The sequence below is a fragment of the Convolutriloba macropyga genome, chromosome 5, assembly GCF_964194025.1.
Source record: "Convolutriloba macropyga chromosome 5, txConMacr16.3, whole genome shotgun sequence".
In the NCBI taxonomy this organism is placed as follows: Eukaryota; Metazoa; Xenacoelomorpha; order Acoela; family Convolutidae; genus Convolutriloba; species Convolutriloba macropyga.
In genome coordinates, this window is record NC_134472.1 from 9,128,768 (window position 1) to 9,154,928 (window position 26,161).

General features: G+C 33.2%; 2 protein-coding genes across 6 annotated transcripts in view; one reads left to right on the plus strand and one right to left on the minus strand.

Annotated features, from left to right (window-relative positions):
* Window positions 1-22,328, minus strand: part of LOC142339111 (uncharacterized) — a 92,402-nt gene extending 70,074 nt beyond the window's left edge. The window contains exon 1 of the mRNA XM_075388846.1: window positions 22,205-22,328. Within this exon, the coding sequence (XP_075244961.1) occupies window positions 22,205-22,287 (83 nt within the window). The 5' untranslated portion in view covers window positions 22,288-22,328. The remainder of the gene's footprint in view (window positions 1-22,204) is intronic.
* Window positions 574-24,751, plus strand: LOC142339112 (glycine receptor subunit alpha-2-like). Of its 5 annotated transcripts, none has more exons than XM_075388849.1 (6): window positions 574-697; window positions 9,748-10,171; window positions 12,354-12,626; window positions 13,957-14,222; window positions 17,525-17,750; window positions 24,473-24,751. In XM_075388849.1, exons 2-6 carry the CDS (start codon window positions 9,965-9,967, stop codon window positions 24,728-24,730), a joined length of 1,230 nt encoding a protein of 409 aa, XP_075244964.1. In that variant the 5' UTR covers window positions 574-697; window positions 9,748-9,964; the 3' UTR covers window positions 24,731-24,751. The 5 variants fall into 5 exon arrangements, with proteins under 5 accessions (XP_075244964.1, XP_075244965.1, XP_075244967.1 ...); XM_075388850.1 differs by having other exon boundaries at window positions 9,842-10,171; XM_075388852.1 differs by having other exon boundaries at window positions 9,910-10,171.
* Window positions 24,752-26,161: the final 1,410 nt, after the last annotated feature.

Here is a 26,161-nt window from a genome sequence, read left to right on the forward strand (position 1 = left end):
TGTCTTTAAAAATAAAATCAACAGTACTTCCTTAAAAAAATTTTAGCAAATTTTAGCAAAATTGGCGAATTTTTAGTCAAAAATTCCGAAAAACCTGAGTAAAATCAACGGAATTCACTCTATTTTCTCAAAAGTTCAAACCTCGATAACTCCCTGTAAAAAACGAAAATAAAAAAAAATCTTTTTAATTCCATATTCTACGCTAGACAAGCTTCCTAATGATACCAGTCTCAATTCCCTGCGATGAATATACCGATCGGCCAGTTGGGCTCGAAACAAAAAGCATTGATGAAAGAATTGATATTGTTTCAAATATAACCAACCCACTCCAGGCTATAATAAATGGATCTGTTAAATAAATATCTGTTGATTGCAAAAGCGTTTGAGTGAGTACACAAATAAAGATGCAAATTAAGCCGTAAAATAGACAGATTCGAGCGAGCAGTTTAGATATCTCTATCTCATTCGAAGTAGCAAAATCATTAAGTACAATCAGAGGCAGGTTCGTTGCTATATCTTAGAGCATTGATTACAGAAATTCGTACTTACCTCGTTTCTTAAGTTTTGCATTTTAATTTAACTCTTAATAGCTCAAGTCACCTTTGTTAGCTTTGATTTTCTGCAGTTTAACTACGTACAATTATTTAAATCTCTTTTGAGTTATATTTATTATACTGCTCATTTAACCAGCTATCAGGTAAATTTGTTTTGCTGACATATAAACGTTCCAAAAACTGGATAAGCCATTTGTTTTCATTGAGAAAATGGGACTTAACCATTATAGCCACCCCCCCCCCCCCCCCTCCCTACACACACACACACACACACACACACACACACACACACACACACACACACACACACACACACAACCACACACACACACACACACACACACACACACACACACACACACACACACACACACACACACACACACACACACACTCACATACACACACATATATATATATATATACACACACACACATACACACACACACACACACCCACACACACACACACACACACACACACACACACGCACACACACACACACACACACACACACACACACACACACGCGCGCGCGCGCGCGCACGCGCACACGCACACACACACAGACCCATACACACACGTGGGGGGGGGGGGGGTTATGGAGGGAAAATCCCGGGAAATTGTTGTGATTTTTTCGGCCGAAATTTAGAGCGGAAATTGATTAAAACGAGCGAAAAAGAGCCATCAAAATAAATGTTTTTTTTTATATCAATAATTTGGTCATCGCTGTGTGTACAGTGAAAATAGTAGCCTCCAAATCGAATTGCTGGAGACACAAAGCACATTCCACATCTAAATTCTTTTCAATTTCTATGACAGTTTTCATCTATGTTCTGCTATTAAAGTACGTTATACTAATCGGTTAACAAAGTGAATGTTGGCGTCAAACTAATTGTAAGACATTATAGTATACGGGCAAACGCGCATTTATAGTTCTGCTCTATTAACTTTTTATGCAAATTTCCATGACGATTAACCAAAGCCTGAATCGTTTGCTTAAAATATTCCTTGGCCTTTACTTTCTATTTACATTTCGTTATAGCATTTATTGCCCGGAAAGCAAATGTTTGGATCTATTCTGTCTCTCCCCTCCCCCAGCTTAGTGTGCATATAACTTTTACGCCCCCAGGCGCGCTCACTATTTTTTAGGGTACTATGTACACAACACATAATTTGTGTGTATGTGTGTGTGTGTGTGTGTGTGGGGGGGGGGGTGTCATAAAAACAATGAGGGGTGATAGATCGCAATATGTGAAGAAAGAGAAATAGACAAGCACCTTTACGCCACAGCTCGTGTCTTTCCCATTATAGCCACCTGCGCTTAGTGGTCATAGAATCTAAAGACCCCCAATCACGATAGTTATACCATAAGGAGGGCCCGGGTCGAGGTGTCACCGCCATTCAACGCAAAAATGGATCAGCGGTGAATGCGGGAATTTTTGTAAGATAAGCGGTGAATGCGGTGAAATTACATAAATCAGGCGGTGAATGCGTTGAAAAAAACCTATATCGCCTGGTAGCGGTCAAATTACATAATATCACCGCTGAATTTAGCGGTGAAATTACATAAATTCACCTCTTCGAAAAAAGTATCCAAATTATGTAAGATAAGCGGTGAATGCGGTGAAATTACTTAGTGGTGGTGAATTTACATAAAGTGTAAATGGTGGTGAATTTACATAAATGTGGTGAATTTACATAAATTCACCGCTTAGAAAAAATTGTTAAAATTGCGTGCGATCAGCAAAGAATGTGGTGAAATTAATAGGGAGTAAGGGAGGAATTGTAAGATTTACCCTCCCACTAAAACTACCCCTTAATCTTACATATTTTTGACACTTTTTTCTTAGCGGTGAATTTATGTAATTTCACCACTAGAGTAAGCGGTGAACTTACCAAAAATCACCACATTTCACCGATAAAATATGTAATTTCACCGCTAAAAGTTGCAAATCTTACAAAAATTCACCGCGCATATTTTAAAGAAATTAGAGTGAATTTGATTTATAGTCAAAACAAAAATACTAGACCGTAGCGAGAGATGGCGCAGTGTAAGAAGAAGTGGAGAGGACATGCAGGAAGTATGAGAGGTTCGAACCCTTGTAACGACATATTTTAGCGGTTAATTGTGGTGATTTTTTGTAAGATCACCGCTTACTCTAGCAGTGAACTTACATAATTTCGCCTCATTTCACCGCAAAACTATGTACGAAATTTGCGGTGAAAAAACTAAATTTTCACCACTTATCTTACATATTTTACCGATTTTTTCTCGGCCCGGGGGGTGGGGTGCTATAATGGGAAAGATCCCTCAACTCATCAATAAAATAGGTTACTATTAGAAAGCAGCGGAAATTTTTGCGCATAACGCTTACACTATTTTTCTGGGATTTTGTTGTTCCTTTTTTATACTTATCGCTCGAAATAGATGCGTTCTAATTTGCCGGACATGAACTTTTTGCCACCTCCTTTCATTTGTTATAAAAGTAATTATATTCACACGCTCTGAACCTCTTGGGAGATAACGTAACCATAACTATTTCTCTTTTCACGGCAGCTTTAATTTATTTATATTTATTTGATCCAATGGTTGATGCTACACTTTACAGATATATTGTAAAGAATTATCTGTTTGAAAAGTAAAGGATCTTTTCCAATTCTGTAACCCCCTCCCGGCAGGATCTTTTCCAATTCTGTAACCCATTCCGTAGCTAAAATATCACTATAATTTACCGTTAAAAATTCCAGAAATTTGCGGTTTTGGCTATGAATATTCATATCCACATGTTAATAATATAAGCATATCACTCTTTTTCCGTTTATATTTCTCGTATATTTCGTTTTTTCACAATTTGAGTGTAGAAAATAAAGGTTCTACTTCTTTTCACCCCTATTCATTTAGCCCCCTATCATTTAACCCCGATTTATTTGCCCCTCTATCATTTAACCCCGCTATCATTTCACCCCTGTATAATTTCAACCCGCCAATTAGCAGTCGACATTAAAGACATGTTTTGTCATAATTAAGTGGATAAATTAATCCCACGTTCGGTTGTGATAGTTTCATATCAAGTCCCACGGGCCGCTGAGGCACGGTCATGGCCCGCGAGGCATGGCCAAATGGTTATATTGCTAATTTAATAATCCTGATTTTATAGAAAGATTAAAATCGGGTTGAAATGATAGAGAGGTTAAAAGATAGAGGGTTTAAAATATAGAGGGCTTAAATGATACAGGGGTGAGTAAATCGGGTTAAATGATAGGGGTTAAATGAATAGCTTTGAAAAAGCGGGACACAAAAATAAAGATTTCACTACTAAAGACAATACGCAGTGGAAAAAATTCATCGCTAGAAACCGCAAAATTTGAGTGAACCTCATTAAAAAACAATTAAGCATGTAGTTCCTCCACCACTTAATGGGGTCGGAACAATAAAAAAAAGGGGAAAAACTGAAGTAAAGAGGGACATTGGCGAAAGACTTATCTACAATGCTGCAATGCAAGAGGTCTAAGCCTTGAACTCGAAGAATTCTAGTGATAAAGGACTTCTTAGTATGAAATTTGGCGAATACGATGAAAACATTTCAGAGCTATAAACCTCAGACCTAACAAATACTCATCGTTTATACTACATGCGGGTCTTTTAGGGCGAAGAAGTTCTTTTTCACCGTTTTTCACAGCAAATATTACATTATCTTTCTGCAAGGTAAGGGGAAGAGTGTCCAAAAAATGGATTCAAAGTCATATTTTTTCCAAAATAAATTTTTATTGTACTTTAAAACTATTTTTGTATTTTTAATAAATGCAAACTTGTCGCATTCATTTCTTGATGAGAAGTGATATATTTTTTTATCCACTCACGGCAAAGATAATGGTAGATTGGGTTTTTGTGTTTCTTCTTCCATTCATGAAGCAATTGTTTATCTTTTACACTAACTCCGTTGTGTTTTGAAATTTTTAAAGAAATTGACCTCCAAATTTTATGCCTGCAATAACAATTATGGTGCAAATATATCAGTTTCCTGCCGTAGGTTGATTTCTAGATATTTCAATTTCCAAGGCTTTTTTCCGAAATTTTTGTCCCTGCTTTATTTTTTGGAACTTTGAAGAATATTGAAAAAAATACAGTAATTGTTTTTCTTTTCTTGATGCTATTATTGTCACCTCGCTCTCAATTAATCAAAAAGTTTTTTTATGGTTTAAAATTTAAAAACAATGTCATATTTCTGTTTATCATTTAGAGTTTGTTTATGAACCCCAGATTTTTTTGCTTCAGAGAAGTGCTTTCATCTTCCATTTAAAAATAATTGTTTAACCAACCCTTTGGGAGCTAAGTATTTTGGCGAAACCAACTAGTCAACTTCCAAAAGTAAAATTGAAAGAAGATGACAAAAAATGAGGATTTAATGTGCTGTTATTTTTTAATGTTGTCGACTACTGCATAACTACATAGTATAAAACAGTGAACACATTCTCCAGCTTTGAGGATTTTGAAAAAGAAAGAAAATGCCATAAAAAGTGAAATATAAGCTTTGAATTTATTTGCTTCACACTCTTTTTGAAGACTTTCAACTCATAATCGTTACAGAAGTTTTTTTTTGTTCTGAAACACTTTCTGAATGGAAAAAATTGCGCCATTCAGTTTTTATGCCAATTTTCCCGCCAGATTGAGGTCGCTTGCCCACCAAGTTTTTGGAGAAAGTAATGACGGCAAACATTTCTTCGTTTTTTGAAGATTCCAGGTCTCAAAACTCATTAAGTCTGCAGTCAAAGTTTTTAAATCAGTCAACGTTGTATGCTTCATAAAATATGCAAATGAAACTCGCTGCAGCAAGATCAAAATTGAAATCATAGAACTAGGTATAGATTTAGAGGATTCTGTTTTAGGAGAATGATTGAGACTTGTTTTAGCAGTCAATTAATGTTGCTCAGTTAAAACATTTTGACTCTGACTGTGGTAGTAAAATAAGATGCGTAATTACTTCAGAAGTTTTATATTAACTCTAGTATTTTTTTCAATATGCAAAGAGAGTTTTTAACCCTCTTGAAAGAATTTTGAAAGAATTGTTGAACTTTTGGTGGTCAATTGACTGCCAAAGCGTTTTCAATTGATCAGACAAGTCACAAATCCAATCTGAGGCATTGAACCCTTTATAAAGATCAAATCTTCGGTTTATTTGATTTAATTTGTTTTTTTAATTTTCAAATTGGCTTACTTTATCAGAACCGTTTTTTGTTCAACGAATAAAAAATCCATAAGCCGAGCTTAAACATTCTAATTTAGTTTGTACTCAAATGAGTTTTTTTTACTTAATTAGCAAAAATTTCATACAATTCATTTGCTTTTGTTTTCCGTATTTAAAGTGACCACATAGGATTATAACAAACAAGTAAATCATCCGGCTCAGCTTGATTTCAATGAGCTGGTAATTGATTGCAAAAAAGCATCTTGTTTTAAATAAAAATGTCCGAGCTCTCTTTTCATTCACGATGTTGCTCCACTTGACAGACATCCTCCGACCACAATATATCTTGACCACAATAATTGCCTCATACAACTTAAGTTGTGTTGTTGAGCAGATCACTTGCGTTAAAATTTTGGTTGAAGGAGATATGTAAAAAGTTAACCTAACACATCTCCAAACGTATTATGTCTTGGTATCTAAAATAGACTCTGCTGAACAAATTCAGCAGTTTTACTCAAAAACAGAGTAATTTTGAGCAATGTTACTCAAAATGAGGAGTAATTGAACTGTTATTTTTTATTGCCGTCAACTACTAACATAAGAAACCAATACATGCTACAGCTTTGTAGATCGAGGGACAAAATCGAAAAAAATGGTATAAAAAATAGTACATAAAAAAATCGAAATAATTGACATAAAAAATTTTGTACTAGTTTGCATCACAGTCTTTAAGAAGACTTTGAACTCATAATTTTCACAAAAATATTATATGGTTGTATTGAAAAAAGAGCGAAAGAAGAAAAATGCGCTGCTTCAATGTTTATGCCAGATTTCTCGCAAGACTGAAATCGCCTGTCATCAAAGTTTTAAGAGAATTTAATAAAAGCCGAACTTTCTTCGTTTGCTGAAGGTTCCGGATGTACACACTCAATCATTCTTCAGTCAAAAGTTCTTAATCAGTCAACATTGTTTGCTTTGTGCAATTGAAACTCGCTGCAGTAAAATCAAATTTGGGAGCATAGAACTAGATATAGATGTAGATGTAAAGGATTCTATCTGAGATCTCATTTGGTGAGCAGGATTCAAACTTGTTCTAGCAAACAGTTTATGCGCTTAACGAAAACTAATTTTGGCTCAGTCGTAGTAATATAAGATGCGTAAGGTACCTATTACAAAGCATTTCAAATAATAAGTCACGACCACAGAAAAAGATGTTCTTGAATAGTGCCGAGGAAAAGAGCAGTAAACAGAAAGCATCTGAGTTATTTTCCAAAACTAGAGTTAACTCGATGATCAATTTTTTCAATGTGTAATTAGATTTTTTAACTCACATTGATAGAATTTGAATAATTCAGTTTTCATTTATAAAAAGTAGACCAAACTTTTAGATCTTTTCGGCATTTGCTCCATTGACCCCTAACAGCACTTATTAAGAACTCTGCTTTCGTTTGTAGCAATTTATTATGTGCTAAATTTCCACCTTTACTAGTGGGTTTCAAAAGGTATGCACTCAATAATCGGGGTCAAAAAAAGAAAATATCGTTTTTAAGATATTGTTCGATGACAGAGAATTTGGCAATGCAGTAATTTTTGTCTCTATGTAAATTTTTGTTTCTCAGATGAATCTTGGAAAATGGCTTGTTTCTAGATCAAAACAATAGGTTGAAATAATTAGCCAAAAAAACTTTCATTAGCTTTTTCTCGTTTTCATTTTTCAATTTGGCTTACTTCATTAAAACCGTTTTTTGTTCAACGTTTTATAAAAGTTCACAATCGGAGCTTAAGCATATTTATTCAGTTTGAACTCAATTAGGTAATTTGCTCCATTTGCAAAAACTTGAAATTTTGATTTTTTTCTTTTCCTTATTTCAAGTGACTCCATATGAGTGTAACAAACAAAGAAATCAATCGGCTCAGCTTGATTTCAATGAGCTAGCAAATATTTGAAAAGCTTTGATGCATAGTTTTTTGTATTAATTGCTGAGCTCTCTCCACTCATTATACCCCTCCACTTGAAAAACATCCCATTAAATCTTGACCGAGATTAGTGGCATTTGCATCTAGTAAACTGCCGCATACGTGTAAACTGCCTCATACAACATAAACTGTGTTGTTTAGCAAATAACTTGCATTGAAAACTTCAATGAAAAACTTTAGCCTATCGTAAGCAAACGCCGAAGGGTAATAAAGAACACTTGTTTTGAGATCTTAAATAGACTCTGCTGAACAAATCGAGTAAACCAAAATGAAACAATTTTAGAGCCACTGGCCATTAATTGGTCGCTTAATTTGGATAAGAGTCCGACAAGCTACCCCAGAAACTGAAAAATTTCATCTTGTACGATCTAACAAATTTATTACAAAGTTGTCTATTAAGTACTTATAAGTTCATGCGTAAAGGAATTTATCTGGTCTTACACGATAAAAAAATGATTAAATCTGAATAGAGCTTACACGATAAAAGTCCCCTTTTTGTCAGATCTTTCACTATAAAAATTCTGCCTGACAAAAAATAATTATTGTGTGAGATCTTATAAGATTTATATAAGATCTTGTAAGATAAAAATTCGGAAAGCTCCGACTAATCTTTTTACTAAGATTTTTATCTGATCTTATACCGTAAAAGTTCTTTAAGTATGGCTTGTTCTTCAAATTGAAGACAATACAGAATTGCTTTCAAGTAGTAGCCAAAAGCTACAGCATGCAACACTCAAGTGTCAGAGAAACAAAGCAAAAATTATCATATTTTGTCTTTTGAGACTTTTAAGATATTATAATCAAGGTTATTGGGATATCAGGGGTTTTTTCTGAGGTGATGATTATTGATCTAGGCTGCAATTTTTTTCAAAGACCAAAATTATCTTGGACTTCTAAGTTAAGCCAAATAGAATAATCAAATTCTTTTCTGTTTCCTAATTGGTTAGTTGACGGACTATTTTTTACTTTAATAGGAACTTGACCACGTTATATGGCAAAAATGAAATCATTATACCATGTCTTATCAGATCTTACACGATAAAAATTCTTCCCTACGTGAATTTTTATCAGGTAAGATTTGATAAAATACCTGCTGCGGAATTGAATTTTTGTCTTATTAGATCTGCTAAGTATCTTATAAGATCTTACACGATTAAAGTTCACATAGGGCAGAGCTTTTATCGTGTAAGACCACACGATGAAATTTCTGAAAGATGTCACAGGCGGCTTTCGATCAACAATGTTAAATAATTACATGACAACTTTAACCTTGAGTGAAAACGCAATAATTTAAATTTGACGAATTTCAAATCTAATAATGTTCCATTGGAGAAATATTTCTGACTTTTTTATCGATTTTTTTCCTCAATTAATAAAAGATAATGATTCAGTAGATTTTTAAACTGTTCTTTTACAAGAAATGTTGTTGTCCTCATTTAATGCCGCTTCGCTTCTAAAGCTATAATTTTGTCGTTGAGTTTCCGAAATTTGAGTCTCGAAAAGCAGCTAAAAATAAAACGTTTCAACGCCTTTTCTTAGATTATCCATACTCACATGGGCCGCAAACAAAAGCAGAGTAAAGTCGAATAAAAAATTTACGGGATGGGATTGGTCTGGTTTCTCTGGTTATTGCGGCTAATTTTGAGGGCAAAATGTTCATTAGATATATTGAGAACCTTTATTCTCTCTGTCTCGGCACATTACATGTATTCTTTATTGTTTTCTGACATCGAGTCCAGAACTTCAAAAATTGTTTTCTCCAATTTCTAAGTTCTGGCTGGGTGAACATTTCATGTGAAAAGTTGAAATCAATATGCTTCAGAAGCAGATGCGCATTAAGAATTATTTCAGTTTTTTTTCTACAATTCGGTGTGGATTGTTTGAACGAGACAATAAATCATTATATTTTCACCACCGTGTTTAAATAGTCCCCTGGCGCAGTTATAGAAATTCCCTGGTGTCCAAACAAAATTGATAAAAATTGATAAAATAGAGTGAAATAATAAGTGGCATTAAATCATTCCAGCAAAAACATTTATTTTACCCACCTGTTTATAAAATTTAATCCAAATTACATTTTGATGGTTGGCCATCCCACAAAAATATTTGAACCAAATTAGAGTCGACCTTGCCAGCGGATATTAGCAACTGGGTGGATAAAATTGTTTTCTATATTTGCATTTTCCAGCGGTGTTCAATCGAACGTTTTTTACGGCCAGCAGTTGAAGCCTCACACGCCAGAAATGAACGTTCTATTTGTTTTATCCTGCTTTACGGTAATCTTGGCTGGTTTTGGTGTCATTGCCGAGATACAAGTTTTGAACGGAAACCAGCGTTTCATACCTCCGGATTATGGAGAACCGATTCAGTTGCTTTTTGGACTGAAAGTGGACACAATGAGAATAATTTCAGAAGCTGAAGGCACAATTACATTTGACGCAACTGAAAGGGTAAGTTCATATTTCATACCATTTAGTAAAAGAAGAGGTGAATTGATACAATATAAAATATTTCTATTGATGAGAAACAGGTCACATATTTTTTGCCAGGAGAAATTAAGGTGGTACGAGTGTGCAACAGCTAAGAAAACTATTTGCTGTTTGCGCATAGAACCGTCGGGAAATGTATCATCGAAATTACACCTCACTCTAACATAATGTGGAGATATATTGTTGCAGTCGTTTTTTTTTAATTGTTTATAATATTCACGTACATATTTCAAAATGCCGGAAGACTGCAGTGCCAGAAGTTCCTACTTAGCCAGAAGTTGACTTCGATTGACTTTCGTCATTTTAAAACCCTCGCTTTTCGTGTTTTAAGCTTGGTTGCGTGACTCTGTAGAAGTCAGTTCGAAATTCTGATTTGATATCTCGAATCGCTTCGTGGTTCTTCGTAAATGCCAGAAGTTCTCAGTAAATACTGAAACTTCAAGCAGAATCAGGTAACCGTTACTTCAAAAAATTTTGGAGCCCAAGCAAAATTTAGAACCAACAAGAAGCTCATTTCCAAAATATAAGCTTTTGACAAGAAGAGGTAAAAATATGTTTACCTAATACAATTTTTCTGGTTGTTGAGAAGCACGAGAGCTGCGCTAAAAAACCAAAAATATTGAACTGAAAACAAGAGCAGGTGCAAAACATATCTTGCTTTGATTAAGAGGATAGTAAGATGACAAGAGCGACGAAAAGTCATCCAGATAAGAGGCAAAAATGCTGTCGAAACATGGACCCAAGCAAAATTAGCATTGAAATTACAGAAAAGTTAACCGTTTTTGAAGAAACAAGTTACTACTTTAGTCAACCAATTGCCCAATTTAAAAGTTTCAAAGGCCTTCAAATGGCATACAATTCCACAAGTTAATTGAGCTCCGGAGAAAACAAAATGATCATCAAAATAACCTTCCGATCCGCTTTCATTGCTAGATACCAATTTTGAAATACTTTAACTATATCTGATTAAAACTACGATTTCATATATATGTGCCGAGCCTTGTGTCAATTATCGTAACAGAGATTTTAACAAAAACTGAGAGGGGTGGCGGCAAAAATCAGGGTGATTGCCAAACTGCTTTGTTCAGGCATTTTTTTGAAACTGCCAAGATTTAATTTTTCGAAATTGTGATTTATGAATTCAACAACATTTCATAATGTTAAAACTTGTTTCTTCTTCTTTCAACCCAAGGGGGAAGCATTGTTTAGACAAAAAGTTTTGTTCGATAAACACTTCAATTGCAATAAAAAATTATTAATATTTATAAATTTGTTGAAGGATTAAGTTTTTATCATTTTATAACTTAACCAGAAGAAGCAGTTATCTCAAACAAATTGTTTTATTGATAAAAATTTTTTCATTGGGGGCCTACTCTGGGCAGTAGTTTTCGTAAAATTAGCACAGAAATATTTGAGACAAATTTTTGGAAACAAATCAGTTATAACTTTTATGCTTTGAACAATTGATTTTCTGGGCCGTCTTAATCTAAACAAACTTTTCATTTTATAAACGTTCCTTTCATCAAAGTTCTTTCACTAGAAATTGATAACCACTGAAAAAATTTGAATCTTTTGATGCTTTTTTTCAATTTTGAGGAAAGACAATATTTGAAAAAGTTTTACACAGATTTTCCAGTCGTAATTTGAGGTTTTTTTTTAAAAAATTCTCTGAAAATGTAGCCAGGTCAAAAGACAACATTAAGTGTCAATCAGAATTGCAAGTTTTTAAATGCAAATTTTTATATATTGCAATTTCATTGGCTTTCTCGCTAAAATTTCGCTATATTCAAATATTCCGAAAGGAACTATATCAGCTCTTTTAAAACTTCTCTTCAATGCTGGAAACACATTTATAAAAGGAAGTTCTTTTCAATTAATTCAAAAAACCCCATACAAACTTTTCAAAACAATTGCATAACCCTATGAAATTTTTATGTAATGTTATCAACATTTTTGGTTCAGGCATAAAAATTGTCTGGCAGCGTAATTTTTGCAACTGTACTTTAATAAATTTAAAAATGTCTGCTTCTTAAAAATGAAGTAAACAGTAAAACTTGAAGAAGTAAATAAAAGTAGGCAAAACAAGCGAGATGGCAATCTGTGTAGTTTTTCCCATATTATTCTTTCAAAGTATTTTTCATAGGCCCAATGGACCGACAAAAGACTTGCTGATACGTTTGGACTTAAACCAGACTCAGGATACAACACGTACGAGTTTGGCACTCAAGTCCTCGGCTCAATCTGGACACCTACAATCCATTATGATACCCTCATCTCAAATGAGTTCACGCCTGATGGCGGGGAGGTCAAACTTAGTATCCCGGGTAACAATATTGAATATCACAGATCGGGAACTTTCACCTTTTCCTGTCAGATCAATTTGAAGTACTTCCCGTTTGATGAGCATACCTGCAAGGTAAGTTTTGAAAACTTTTGTAGAAAATGTAAATTCAAATTTTTTTAAATAAAAAAACTGATAACAGAAAACCAGATGGAACTCCTTAAATAAATTTACATTCGCAAATAAACATTTCACAGTTATTATATTAATTAATTTAATCTGATTATTATATTATAATCTGTTATTACAATAGTTAAATTCCGTTGAAAAGTTTTGACACCAACATAAACTTGAATGTGGTGAAACTGAAAGAAATTACCTAACTTTCACCAGAAAAAAAGTAAGAAAAATGATCTGATTTTGATTGAGTTTTAAAGCTTATTGTTTAAAATCGTTTCCTCAGCAAGTGGGTACTCGAGTTTCCAACACTTCATGTTAAGGCTCTTTGGGAGTTAAGAGTTTGAGCAACAAGCTGAGGCCAGTGTGTTGAAGTGCTTGCTATTCCATGCTTTCTCCGGTCAAAATCCAGAACGAAAACTATAACGGAATTTCTGCCACTCCTCATTGAGAAATTGATTAATCTGGTGAAGTTTGAATCACAAAAAATCTCAACCAACTGCCTCTTAAAAACAATAAAACTGTAGAATGGTTTTTGTGTTGACATAGAAGAGATTTTTAGTCATCTGAATTAATTTTAAAAACTATAAACTTTAAAAATGTCTTCTATTTTCCAAAAACTATTCTCATATCAGTTTCACTTAAAAATATTTATCCTACTGAGCAAACGCTTTTGATATCCCGGAGGTTGGTGAGAGCAAATCGAAAAGTAAGAAAGTAAGAAAGATTTGGTATAGATGTTTTTGAATGCCATTGAGGAGAAAAATGCAACAACGTATGAGCTGAGTTTGAAGAAACCAGGGAAAAAGGAATTTAAAAGCTGGAATTGAACCTAATGTTCTAAAAACGAAATTGGAGTTTAAAAATCTTGAAGTTTTTTTTACTTTTTTTCTTCAATTATTTCATCAAATTTATAACTATCACTTTTAGTGGGTTTTTGAACCTGAAGCCGGGGTACTATTTTTGGACGACACAATGACAACAGCTTCAGTTAGCCTAAGATTGAGTTATCGAGTTGTTTTAATACAGGATCCACTATAGATACCAATTTTTGTGATGCGCCGTTTAAGTGATATTTGGTAACTTGCGATTTGTTATTAATCTGCAATTGGTAATACGGAGGTCTTTTCTTTCCATTATTTACAGAAAACAGCAACAGATTGGAGTAAACATATGTAAATTAAGAGTAATAAAGATTTTTCTAATTTTGAAGAAATTAAGGAAAAACAGGAATAAAAACTGGAAAAATATGTATGAAAGCATAATGAAGTGAGTTTTTTTATTTCAGGTCAGGGTCTATGTGCGAAATCTGGTAGTGGACAACTGGGGACTTCTTGGGAAGAAGAAAGATTTTTTCGGGATGAAACCGAATCAACAAACAGCAGACTTCACTTTTGACGACTTCAATTATACAACAGATTACGATGTGTCTTTCCAGGGCAATGAATACACAACAACTATATCAGAACATACGATGCAATTTCACTTGCAAAGAAAGTACATGGGCATATTAGTGACAGTTATTTTGCCCAATATTACATTGACAGTTCTCAGGTATGCTTCCATTAAAACCCAAACCCTGGTTGAGAGATCGTCCTTTTTAAACGCAAGAAAATTGTCGCTGTATTCGGTTTTAGTTAGACAAAAAACAGCGAAGATTTTTTCCGATATCATAGGTATGTTCGTTTTTTAAACACGTTAGAAGTCGTTGGTATGGTCGTTGGTATGGTTTTAAAAGTAAGATAATGAACGGTATATTTGATTTCTTAGTTTTGGTACGTTCGGTTTCTTTTACTTGGCGCGTTTGGTTTCATAAGTAAATTTTATCTTAAGCATGAACAATTTTCGGTACGTTCTGTTTTACTCAGAGGAAAACGATGAAAGCCATTATACTTTTTTTCTTCGATATCGGCGGTTGGCTAGATTTTGAAAAATTCACCCTTAACGTAACTCCTGATGTATACCAATTTTTGGCATTATTTGGTTCAGCTATCAATGTTTCCAGGGTCTCACTTATAAGCCAATTTTCACGTATGGTTGCTGATAACTGTTACAAAAGGGGGCCAATTTGCAGTTTATTGATTTTTTCATGACCATTTATCATTACCGTGAGAAGTGGATAATATGTATAAATCTGTGTAATTACCGTTAATCATATATGGCCTTGTATGCAATGGAGGAAATTGTATGCAAATTTTTGATACCTAAATACAATAGAACAATTACTATCTTTCAATAAAAGTTGTCGAAAAATTGTATTTGCATATGTATTAAGATATGAGCAATCAATTTTGTGAACAATACTTAATTGCAGTCGTCTCTTTGCGAAATTGAGAAATCAATAAAATTTCGCCATTGTTGAAAAAAATGAACTTTTAATCGTTGTCAAAATTGCCTGTTGCAATTGTATTTGAATATGTCTTAAGATATAAGCAATCAGTTTTGTGGACGATATATAATTGCAGTCGCCTCATTGCCAAATTGAGAAATCCATGAAATTTTGCCATTGTTGAAAAAACATTCCATTTTCAATAGTTGCTAAGTTTGCACTTTCAATAGTTGAGAAATTTTCCTGTTGCAATTTGTCAAATTTGCACTTTCAATAGTTGACAAAAATTGCAATTTCGAACTTCGAGGCAAATTGCAACAGTCAAATTTGTCAACTATTGCAACTATTGCAAGTTAACTTAGACCTCTGAGTTTTAATGTAGCCAAGCTATTGTTTTAAAATTATCAAAAAAAAAAAAACGAAAATGAACTTTACCGAAAATTTTCGAAGATAAAACGATGAAGTTCAGAAAAATTTAATATCATAATCCTGCATGATCCAACGATAATTACGTTTGCATGATCCAAAGATAATTAATTTTGCAAACTTTCCAAAAACGTTGGGTTGTTTAAATCAAATTAAAAGTCTGTTAAATCAAATATAAGTGTCTGTTACCAACTTCTCTTTGCTCTAATGGGAAATTGGTTTGCTATTTCGCCTAGTGTGGGGTCAATCAACTTAAAATAATGGTGCATAAAAATAATGTTTTCATCAAAAAAAATTTTTTTGGCTTTTATTTTTTTGCTAAAAAATATCTTTTTCTCCAATATTGGCGCGTTGTGTCAACAGCGCATTGAGCAAGCAACCGGATGAACGCAAAGTCAGCCAAAGTAAACGTGAGTCAAAAGAATTGTTGTCAACCGTTACAATCAACACTGCGCATAGTTTCTGCAAATTTTGTAAGGCATTCTAGTAAAACAGGGAACCGTAAAAACGTCAATTTTAGACATCTAATGTTTGCGCTGTTTGGCTTGCTTGACCGCCACCAAGCAGCTAAGATACTGCTTAACGCAGCTAGATAAAGATGTTTCCTTATAAGACTTTAATACAAAAAAAAACAAAAAAAAATTGTGATATCTGTCAGTTTGGTTTTAGCTATTCCTTTTTTCTGGCTTAAATTCTAGCCAATATTTGTCCAATTTTCAAGGAAAATGATCATTTCTGTCAAAAAACTTGAGAGGTCTGATCCCATATAAAACTTGAAGTTATCAGTTTCTGAATATATATTTTTTGAAATTTTCATCATCTGCATAAAAGAGTATAACAAAACCTGCCAACCCAAAATTTAAAAAAAGAATAGTCCAAATGTCTGGGAATTAAAGCAATTTTTAACGACAGGGGAGTAAAAAGCTGCCCCTTATAAAGTGACTAAAAATTTTAAAACTCATTGACAACTATTATCTTGAGAGCTTAATTATTTACTAAATTGGAAATCCGTACTCGTTTCAACAACATTTCATTTTATTTAATTGCTTTCGAACACCTTCTAACACCAGAAATCTCCCGATTGCTATAAGCAATAACACAACACACTAACAGCAAGACGAAACAGAATGTGGATCAGCATTTTCTCATTTTAGAGATGATGTGATGCGCGACAGTTAACAACCGACCTTCAAAAATGAGAAAAATGTTTTGAGGCATAACAGAAAAATATTATCAAAAAGACCACCAACATAATGTTTTCGATATATTAGGTATTTTTCTGCATGCTTATTTTTGGAAATTTGGATCATCCCTTGAATGTTTTTCTGCTTTTCGCAATCAAATGGCACGCAATTTTAATCCTTTAAATCATCTCGTTTGTTTCTTATAGATTTTTAAATTAGTCTCCGTTGCTATTTCCATAGTTCAAAATCCGATAGGTTGATTTTATTGCTATTGATTTTAGCGACTTGAATCGAGGCAAGAACTCTGATTTTTAAATGACTTTCAAGGGTTTCATAGCTACTTCCCTCAAGACTACTGATATGAGATCTGTCAAAAGTGAACAACACAAGAGGATTTTTTTACCTACATTTTATCACATGTTTATTTTAAAGCAAACGATCTATTTCATATCCGAATATTTTTAATCACCCAATTGATTTAATTCACAAAATCGTGAAGATATAAATAAATACATTGCCCTTATATAGCCATTCGGAATGTTTGCGCATAAACGCGGGCAAAATCTTAAGAAAAAAAAAATTTATTCTCAGAAAAAATTGATGTACCGTGTTCAACAATAAAGCTTTCTCATTAATCTGATTACCGGAGTTCTGTTTATTTGGTTCTAATTTCCAGTAAAGTTGAATTTCGGCTCTTATCCCAAAAAAGTAAAAAAAAATAATAATATTTAAGAAATCTCTCGCTATCGGAATAGCGCTTCATTCGTATTAAAGAAGAGTAACAACTATCGAACAGGAAGTAAGAAAGGAAGACAAATTGAAAAAAGAGACGGTTTTTTGCATCTTATGCAGAATCATAAATAATCTGATTACGTTTACTAAAATCGTACATCTCGGGAACATTTGCCGTATTTTAGCTGGGTTGTGTTCTGGATAGATCCTTTATCTCTTCCTGAGCGAATCAGCATCTGCATTGCTCTCATTCTATCGCAGCTGATCCTTGTAGTGGGCGAGGAGGAAAACTTCCCATCTACGAGTGACTTCAAACTGATGGATCTCTACCTGATGGTGAACTTCTTTGTCAATTCAGCTGCAATGATAGAGTGTCTATTCGCATCTTTTCTTGCAAAACGAGCCGAAGCTGTAAGTGTAAATTTTTGTTGCGTTGTAACCAAGCATCGAGAAATCATGTTTTTATAAGATTTAGAGTTAGTTAGACTATTGGTATAAATTTACTAGTAAACCGAAATCTTAAACAATTATGTACGGCATTTTTATTTTGACTAACTTTTCTTGTTATTCGTCACATTTCAGACTGTTTTGAAACTGACATCATGGATCTTTTTTTGCTGATTATGGCATTTTTGCTGCGTTCAAACCTGTTTGTGTTTTTCATTATGAATTATTAAAAAAAACTGTTCTTTTTCTGCGTGGAGCATCGATTCGTTCTCATTGCGACAGTTTTTAAATGCTCTTTTAAATTTTTAATTGATCTCATTTGCCGTTTCTTATCAAGCACCAAGAAATCATGGTTACATAGGATTTAGAGTTGGACAATTGATTGAAATGTACAAGTTAATTCATATATTTTAACAACAATGAATATCATTCTCAATATTGTGGTAATATTCTAAAGTTGGAATCTGTGGAAGCATTAAATATCAATGAAGTTTTTAGATTTTATAAAATTTCTATCGTATTTTTAGTAATTTTCCCGGGGTTTTTTGTCCTCCATCCACCTGGTGTTAGTTTTAAACTGTGACGTTCGATCAATTTAAAAAAAAAACAGCAGTGAATACGGAAAGATTACAAAATATTCGAAAGACTTGATTATAAGAGAAAAATATGTCGATGATTGGAAAATTGTCTTGTCTTCAAAATGTAAAACAGCTCAGTTACTCTTCACCAAAATTTTGAAAAATACAACACTATGACGTACATAATATTCCGAACCCGCTCATCCACATTCTTGACTTAATTGATTACCAAATTATGAAGAGATAGAAAATTTCCAAAAACATACACATCGCTCAGAAAAAAAACCAATGGAATACACTAATGCCACGCTAGTTGGCCGATGAAAGTTGTTGATAGTAGGACTACTAGAGGAGACAATAATAAAAAGCAAACAACAAACATTATTTACGACCAAAAGTCGATGTCTATAACAAAAAAAAATCACAACTCGCATCAGATTAAACATAAATAAAACAATTTAACCTATGTTTTATTGGAAATGATATGGGAGCTGTCCTTAATGCGATTGGTTAACAGGTCGACAAAAATTAGCAAATATGAGCAAACTTTTAAAATACTTTTCCATTTTTGAAAACTATTAAATTCACAGTTATTAATGTCATTTGATATCAACTTAAATCAATAAAATGTTCATTTATATCTACACAGGAAGCATTTGAGACATGTTGTCATCCAATTTGCAATTGTGCCAAATTTCAAAGCCAATGGGACATACGATCATTGTTAAAAGTAAAAAAAAATGAAAAAATTTTTTAAAATGAACAATTACATAAAAATCTAACATGTTAAAAAATCTTACAGTAATCGTAGTAACAAAGCTGAAAAACAAATGTTTGAAGTTAAAACCATTATAAAGAATAATTTGTAGCAGACTGAAAACGGGTTGTTATCTGTGTTTACAGAGACTAAGCTACAAATCGACCTAAAAACTACTTAAAAAAGACGAAGCTCAAAAACCCAAATTTTTTTTGAAAATAAATGTTTTCAAAAATCATAACAGACTTAGAATTTCAACAAAAAGCAGTAAATTAGATTTGAACGTCTCAAGAAGCCAATTGAGGTTGTTAATAATGAGACTGAGTCACGACCTTACAAAATAACAAAAAACATATAGAGTAGCCGAAACCTCAAACAGTTTTACGACATGACACTGTTCGAGGCACTATAATTACAAGATGTTACCTGCAACAGCTCTAAACCATAAATTTCATCTTATCAAAAAATCAACGAGTTATCTTTATGAAAGGAATACTTGGACATGATAACAAAAAGAAACCCAAAAAATGAACAGTATAGAAATCTGGAAAATTTTTCTAAAAGTAAAAGGTTAAATGTTTACGAAGCTATCAGTCACAACGTATAACCAAGCGCAAAAAAAACTTTTGAATCAGCAAAAGTAATTGAGGTTTCTAATGAGTGAAGCTCAGCTATATGGTGACCAAAATTAAAGAAAAAATGGATCAGATAAAAAAATCTTTTTAAAATTTAATTTGAAAGTCATTGAAACAAACAGCTTTAAACTGGAGTCCTTAACGAGGTTGACTTCTACTGTCAGGGAAAGCAATTGAAAACTATCGTTTTCGGATATTTGGTGGACAACATCGAAAAGAAATACAAGCATAAGCAAAATTAAAAGAACCGCAATTATTTGCGAGATATTTGAGTCCAAAAAGCATAAACTATTAAACAAAATTAAACAACATATCCAGAAACGCCTTTTTGCAACATTTTGAGTTTTCCCTACTTTGCGGTCTTTCAATTGGATTTGTCAATAATGTGATGATTCGACAAGGAAACAAAATGAACTCATAAAATATTCAATTTTGATCAAAATGAAAACAATTGAGAACGCGTAGTATCAAAATAAATAAACCATTAGTTGAGTATAAAAACCTTACAGACATTAATTTATGACTCACAAGAATTTGGTTTCCGCATGTTTTTTTTGAGATTGCGCCCGAATGTGAGAGAAATCATATAAAATATTTGTAAAGTTCAAAAATTCACCGATATTTTCTCAAAACAAATATACTCAAAGTCATGAAAAGCATTAGATAACAAAAAAAAACATCTAGGTTCTTTTATACCTTCTACAAACTACCGGGATCTTTGGTTGGAGCATTAAGTCATTGGTCTACAAATGAAAGCAAAATGCAAGGAAGTCCGCAGAATTTTTACGAAAACAATTGGTCAGAGCCATGAACCATAAACCGTGAAACCATAAAATGATCTTGTTGGCCTCGGTCTCGTTTATTGTAATTGGTGTCTGTCATAAATGGAGACCTGATTTGAAATTCTTTCCGGTAAATCACATAAAAAACATTTACATAGCGGAAATATTTTGAAAAAAATGTCGCACCCCATTAAAATCTGAAAAACCTTTATCGTAAGGATCCAGATCAAGATCAAACCAGATGTTGCTGCGCGTTGGGAATGGATCAGTTGGGAATTAGTTCGGTTTTGAAGGGAATTAGTTTTTGAGGGAATTAGATCAATTTTTAAGCAAAATTTTTTCATTTTGTCAAAAATAAATAATGCATGTTGTATAATTATCGAGTTTAAATTTGCAAGAAGTTGTCAAAATTATAAATCCATCAGGCTCCTAAGGCCAATGGGAGTACGAATAGGACTTTTTTGACTGTAAGAAGAATATGGCCGCAGTTTTAAAGTGCCTATTTCCAGCAAATTTAAAGCAATTGGTCTAAAAAAGCCGTCTTTTCGACCAAAAAAGTCTGATTTTTGAAATATTTAGCTTAAATTCTAATTAAAATCTCGAATCGAACAATTCAGCAACACTCCCCTATCTTTAGAGAAAAAAAGGACACAACAGTTAACAATATGAACATATTTTAGGAAAATTGACGAAAGTTTGGTGAAAATTGACGAAAATTTGGGTCAAAAATATGAATAAAAAAGCTGAGTTACGTCTAATTTAAACAAAACTTTGAACCTCGATAACCCCCTATGAAAAACAAAAAATGAAAAACTCTTTTTAATGCCACACTCTACGCTGGACGGGCTTTCTAATGATATATCGCTCACAACTCTCTACGATGGATATATCGATCGGCCAAAATTGTCTGAACAAAAAGAACCCATTTGAGTATATAGTTTCTCCCCCCTCAAGAGGGGTACGAACAGTAATTCGTTATTTTTCAAATCTGCTTAAAAACAGTTGAAACGAATTGGTAAACAATAACATTTAGTTGACGAGTTATTTGTAAAATTTTAGAACTTCGTTATCCTGTAAAGATTGCACATAAACTTTTCAGTTTCAAAGATAAAACCGTTTCCTCTCCCTTCACATCAAAATTCAAATACACTGACTTGCACCAGAAAAAAAATCTGAAATAAAACTCGGTTTTGAGCAGCACGCAATAATATTAAGTGTTAACCAATTGTTTTTTATAGTTTTTATAAGATAAATACTTGCTATATATATCGATCTTACAAATGCAACATGCAGCTTGAAAGTACCTAAAAATTAAACTTTGGCTCGCCTTGCAATCGTTATAGGGAAAAAAATCAGCATAATTATCCAGACAGCGGTAATCGAATTTTTGTTGATATGCATAGTATGTCACAGTTTCAGTTTTTTGCGTTGTAATCTGAAAATGAGTTTTTTTTTCAGTTTTATTTATTTTTTTTCTTTTCGGTCCAAAAGCTGTTTCATTTTTTTAAAGAAAAATGGAAAAATGCCTCAAATAATGGAAATGATTAAATATTGAATTTCCTAGGATTTTTTTTGCTCAGAATGAGCTTCTGGACAAAAATTGAAACCTCTGATTTTAAAAAAGGGAACGATGTAACCATTATTTTAATAATGATATGCCCCCTACTTCTGCACTCCTGGAGAAGGAACTGTAATCGACTCCACGGGTGGAAAGATTGTCTCATCTTCAAAATTGAAGTGACGATACATGAAATAAATTAGCACAGAAATAAGTTGTACAGTAAGGCATTTCTTTCTAAGTAACCGATTTAAAATTGCCATTCTGTCTTATCAAGATGTTTAAGATGTTTAAGAGTTATAAGTCATTGGGAAGCAATTACAATCTATCTTTGTTTGGTATTTGACGGGTAACAACGAATAGAACGACAAACACAAGCAAAATAAAAAAAACCACGAAATTTTGCGAGATAACTGTGTCTCAGCCCAAAAATCAAAAATTATTCAACAAAAAAATATTAAATTTATGCAGATACCCCTTTTTTCCAGTGTTGTGCGATTTCTCTACAATGCCTCCTTCTAAAAGGACAGATCAATAATTTGACTAATTGACAATAAAACAAAATGAACTAAATATAAAATTAGGATCAAAATTAAATGAAAGGTTGAAAACAAGTAGTACGAAAACTAAAAAATCATTAGTTGAAAATAAAACCATCATTGAAATTTTTTTATAACTCACAGGTAGTTGGTTTTAGCTCGTTTTTACTCGTTTCGAGTGTGCGCAAAGCTGAGAGAAATAAGATAAAACAGCTGCAAAGTTCAAAAGTGCACCGATTTTTTTAATACAAATATGCTCAAAGTCATGAAAAACATTAGATAACAACTGAAAAAAATATCTAGGTTCTTTTATACCTTCTAACAACTACCGGGATCTTAAGATCCTATGGAACATTAAGTCATCGGGCTACAAATGTAGAAGAAATGAAAGCAAATCGGACGAAGTCCAAAAATTTTTTTTACGAAAACAATTGGTCAGAGCCGTAAATACCATAAGCTTAACTCTAAAACCATATTATAATCTCGTTGAGTCTCCTTTGAATTGAATGGTATCTTTTCTTTAATTGAGCCCTGATTTGAATCTCTTGTCCGTAGATTACATAAAAAACATTTACATACCGGAAATATTTTGAAAATAATAGGCGCGCCTCATTAAAATCTAAAAATTTTTATCATAAAGATCCATGGTGAGATCAAGATCAACCCATATATTGCTGCGCGTCTGAAATGGATCAGTTGGGAATTAGATCGGTTTTGAAGGGAATTAGTTTTTAAGGGAATTAGATGGTTGGGAGTTTGATCAGTTTTTTATGCAAAATTTTTCATTTTGTCAAAAATAAATAATGCATCTTGTATAATTATCGCGTTTATATTTGCAAAAAACTGGCAATATTATAAATGTTGAAGACTCTTAGAGCCAGAGGGAGTACAACTAGCTCTTTGTTAAGCTTATGAAGAATATGGCCCCAGTTTTAAGGTGTCTACTTACAGCAAAATTAAAGCAAGTGGGCTAAAAAACGAGATTTGGTGTCTACTTACAGCAAACGAGATTTGGTGTCTACCCAGTTTTAAGGTGTCTACGTACAGCAAAATTAAAGCAAGTGGGCTCAAAAACGAGATTTGGTCACATTTTTTGACGAAAAAGTCTGAATTTTGAAAAATTTAGCATAAATTCTAGCCAAAAAACTCGGATCGATCAATTCAACAACCCTCCTCTATCTTTCGAGATAAAGATAATAACACTGCAGTTAACAAATTTAACAAACTTTAGCAAAATTGACGAAAGTTTGGTCAAAAATACGCAAAATGTGAATAAAAACAGTTGAATTACGTCTAATATTCACAAAAATTTAAACCTCGATAACTCCTAATAAAAAGCAAAAATTGAAAAAATCTTTTTAATTCCCTGTTTTACGCTGGACGGGCTTTCTAATGATACCACTCACAACACTCTACGATGAATATATTGGTCGGCCAAAATTGTCTGAAGAACAAAAAAACCATTTGAGTATATAGTTCCTCCCCCCTCAAGAGGGGTCGGAACAATAAAACACTTTTACTAAGTTTGAAATGCAAGACTAGCTCATTTGACCAGGCAATTACAGACCCTGATCATGACTCAGCTTTTATCAAACTATCACAACCAAAAATGGGATTAAATTATCAGTTTAAATGTGATAGTATGTTTGTAATGCCAACTGCTAATTTGTAATCGGATCATTGAACGAAAAGATTGACAATTTTTTTGGGTATTTCGACGTTGAGCAATACTGCTCTTCAGTATTTTGACATTGGGTAATATTTCATACTCGTAAGTTACAGATACTAACTTTAATCTGTGTTAGAAAAAAATTAACCCACAAGTAATGTGTTTTAGCGTAAATCGTCAACAGTTCGACCAGATCCTAAAAACTATGCCTTAGTGGACCAAAGTGACAAAAGTCAGCAGCACGATACCACAGAGTTCTACACCGACCCAGAAATTACCACTAAACCCGCATCAGATGAAGCGCAGCCGGAGAAAAGTGATAACTCGACTCATAACCTGATAGACTTAATAAGCAGAGTAGTTTTTCCACTCGGATTTACTCTGTGGAATATCGGTTTCTATTTCGTTATAACTAAGAGAGTTTAAAACCATTCCTTGTTAGTTGCACCGCATAACCATAAAGCTCTATTACTATCCAAAAATTGAAATTTTTGAAAGTGAAAGCAAAGCTATTTGCCTAGTCGTTGATAGATATTTCCACGGCTGATGGTTTTCTAAGAACTTGAAAAGAAAAAATGACCGAAATGAAGAAAAAACGTTTTTATGCAAAATAAACCCAGGATGAACGTTCTTTGTAAAATTATATATGGTTCCCTTTGAGACATCCCAAAAAAATTTAGTATGATCTTATAATGTTAGTAAGAACCATATTTTAACGTTGTATGATTTGAGAGCACCTTTTTTGGTCTTTTTAAAATCATTAAGAACCATACATGATCATTCTATGGTTGCTAAGATTCAAAAAAATCCAAACATTTTTCTTTCAGTTTATTTTTTTTATAGCTGGTAATGCAAGTGCGTCACCAGCGAAACGCTATGAAGCGCTCTCTTGAAGCAATTTTCCTCTGTGACAAGAGTTGGCGAAAAAAGCTGTTGTGATGTAAAGGGAGAATATTTGCCTTTAAGTTTAGTTTTTGGCTAATGGGGGATACAGGTACAACTAGGTTTCGCATAAAATAGAGAAACTAAACTGCGCAGACGCGTTGAGGTGCTTGGGAATGACCTATAGTAGATCAAAAACAAGAACATTTTCTAATTTGATTTTTATTCAAAAACCTTTCTCGCTTCTCTGAGACAAAAAGGTTTTCTTGTTTCTGCTCATTTTTGTAATTTTTTTTTGTTTTTAACATGCAACATTCTAAGATTCCATGAATCCATACATTACATAGTATGATTAATAATATTCTCTTATGGTGTTCAACATGGGTAAAAGTTTAATACTGAGTTACTAGTTGAATGTTGAGTTACAAATGGAAAAGACGAACAAAGAGATCGACTAGATCTTTTTTTCTGTTTCGCCCGTTGGTTGTAACAAAAATATATGAACATCAAGAAAGAGCACTATACTGAAAATGAAGCAGATTGAAGAGATAATTAGAACAATAAGTAGCAAAAATTTGATTTTAGCAAACTCGTATAAGAGAGAAATGGTAAAAAATGGTTATGTTATTGTTTGATTATTATCTCCAATGAATATCAACTCTGTCACTATTTTTGACGTTTCTTCGGCCATTTTTAGGCGTTTTCCCGGCTATTTTTGGCGTTTTTCTTAGCATTTTTTTACGTTTTAGGACCTCTTTTTTGCCCGCCAAGACTTGGATTAAAACATGCCAAGTCGCGGCCAAGACTTGGATTAAGACTTGCAAAGTCTTGGCCCAGATTTGCTCAAGACTGACAAATCTAAAATGTGTTATGATCATAGCTCTGAATCAGTACTAATTCCTAGACTTGCAATTATACTTGCCCAGTACTGATATTGACTTGCCGTTAAGTACGGGACGCGTCACAGTTTGTTGA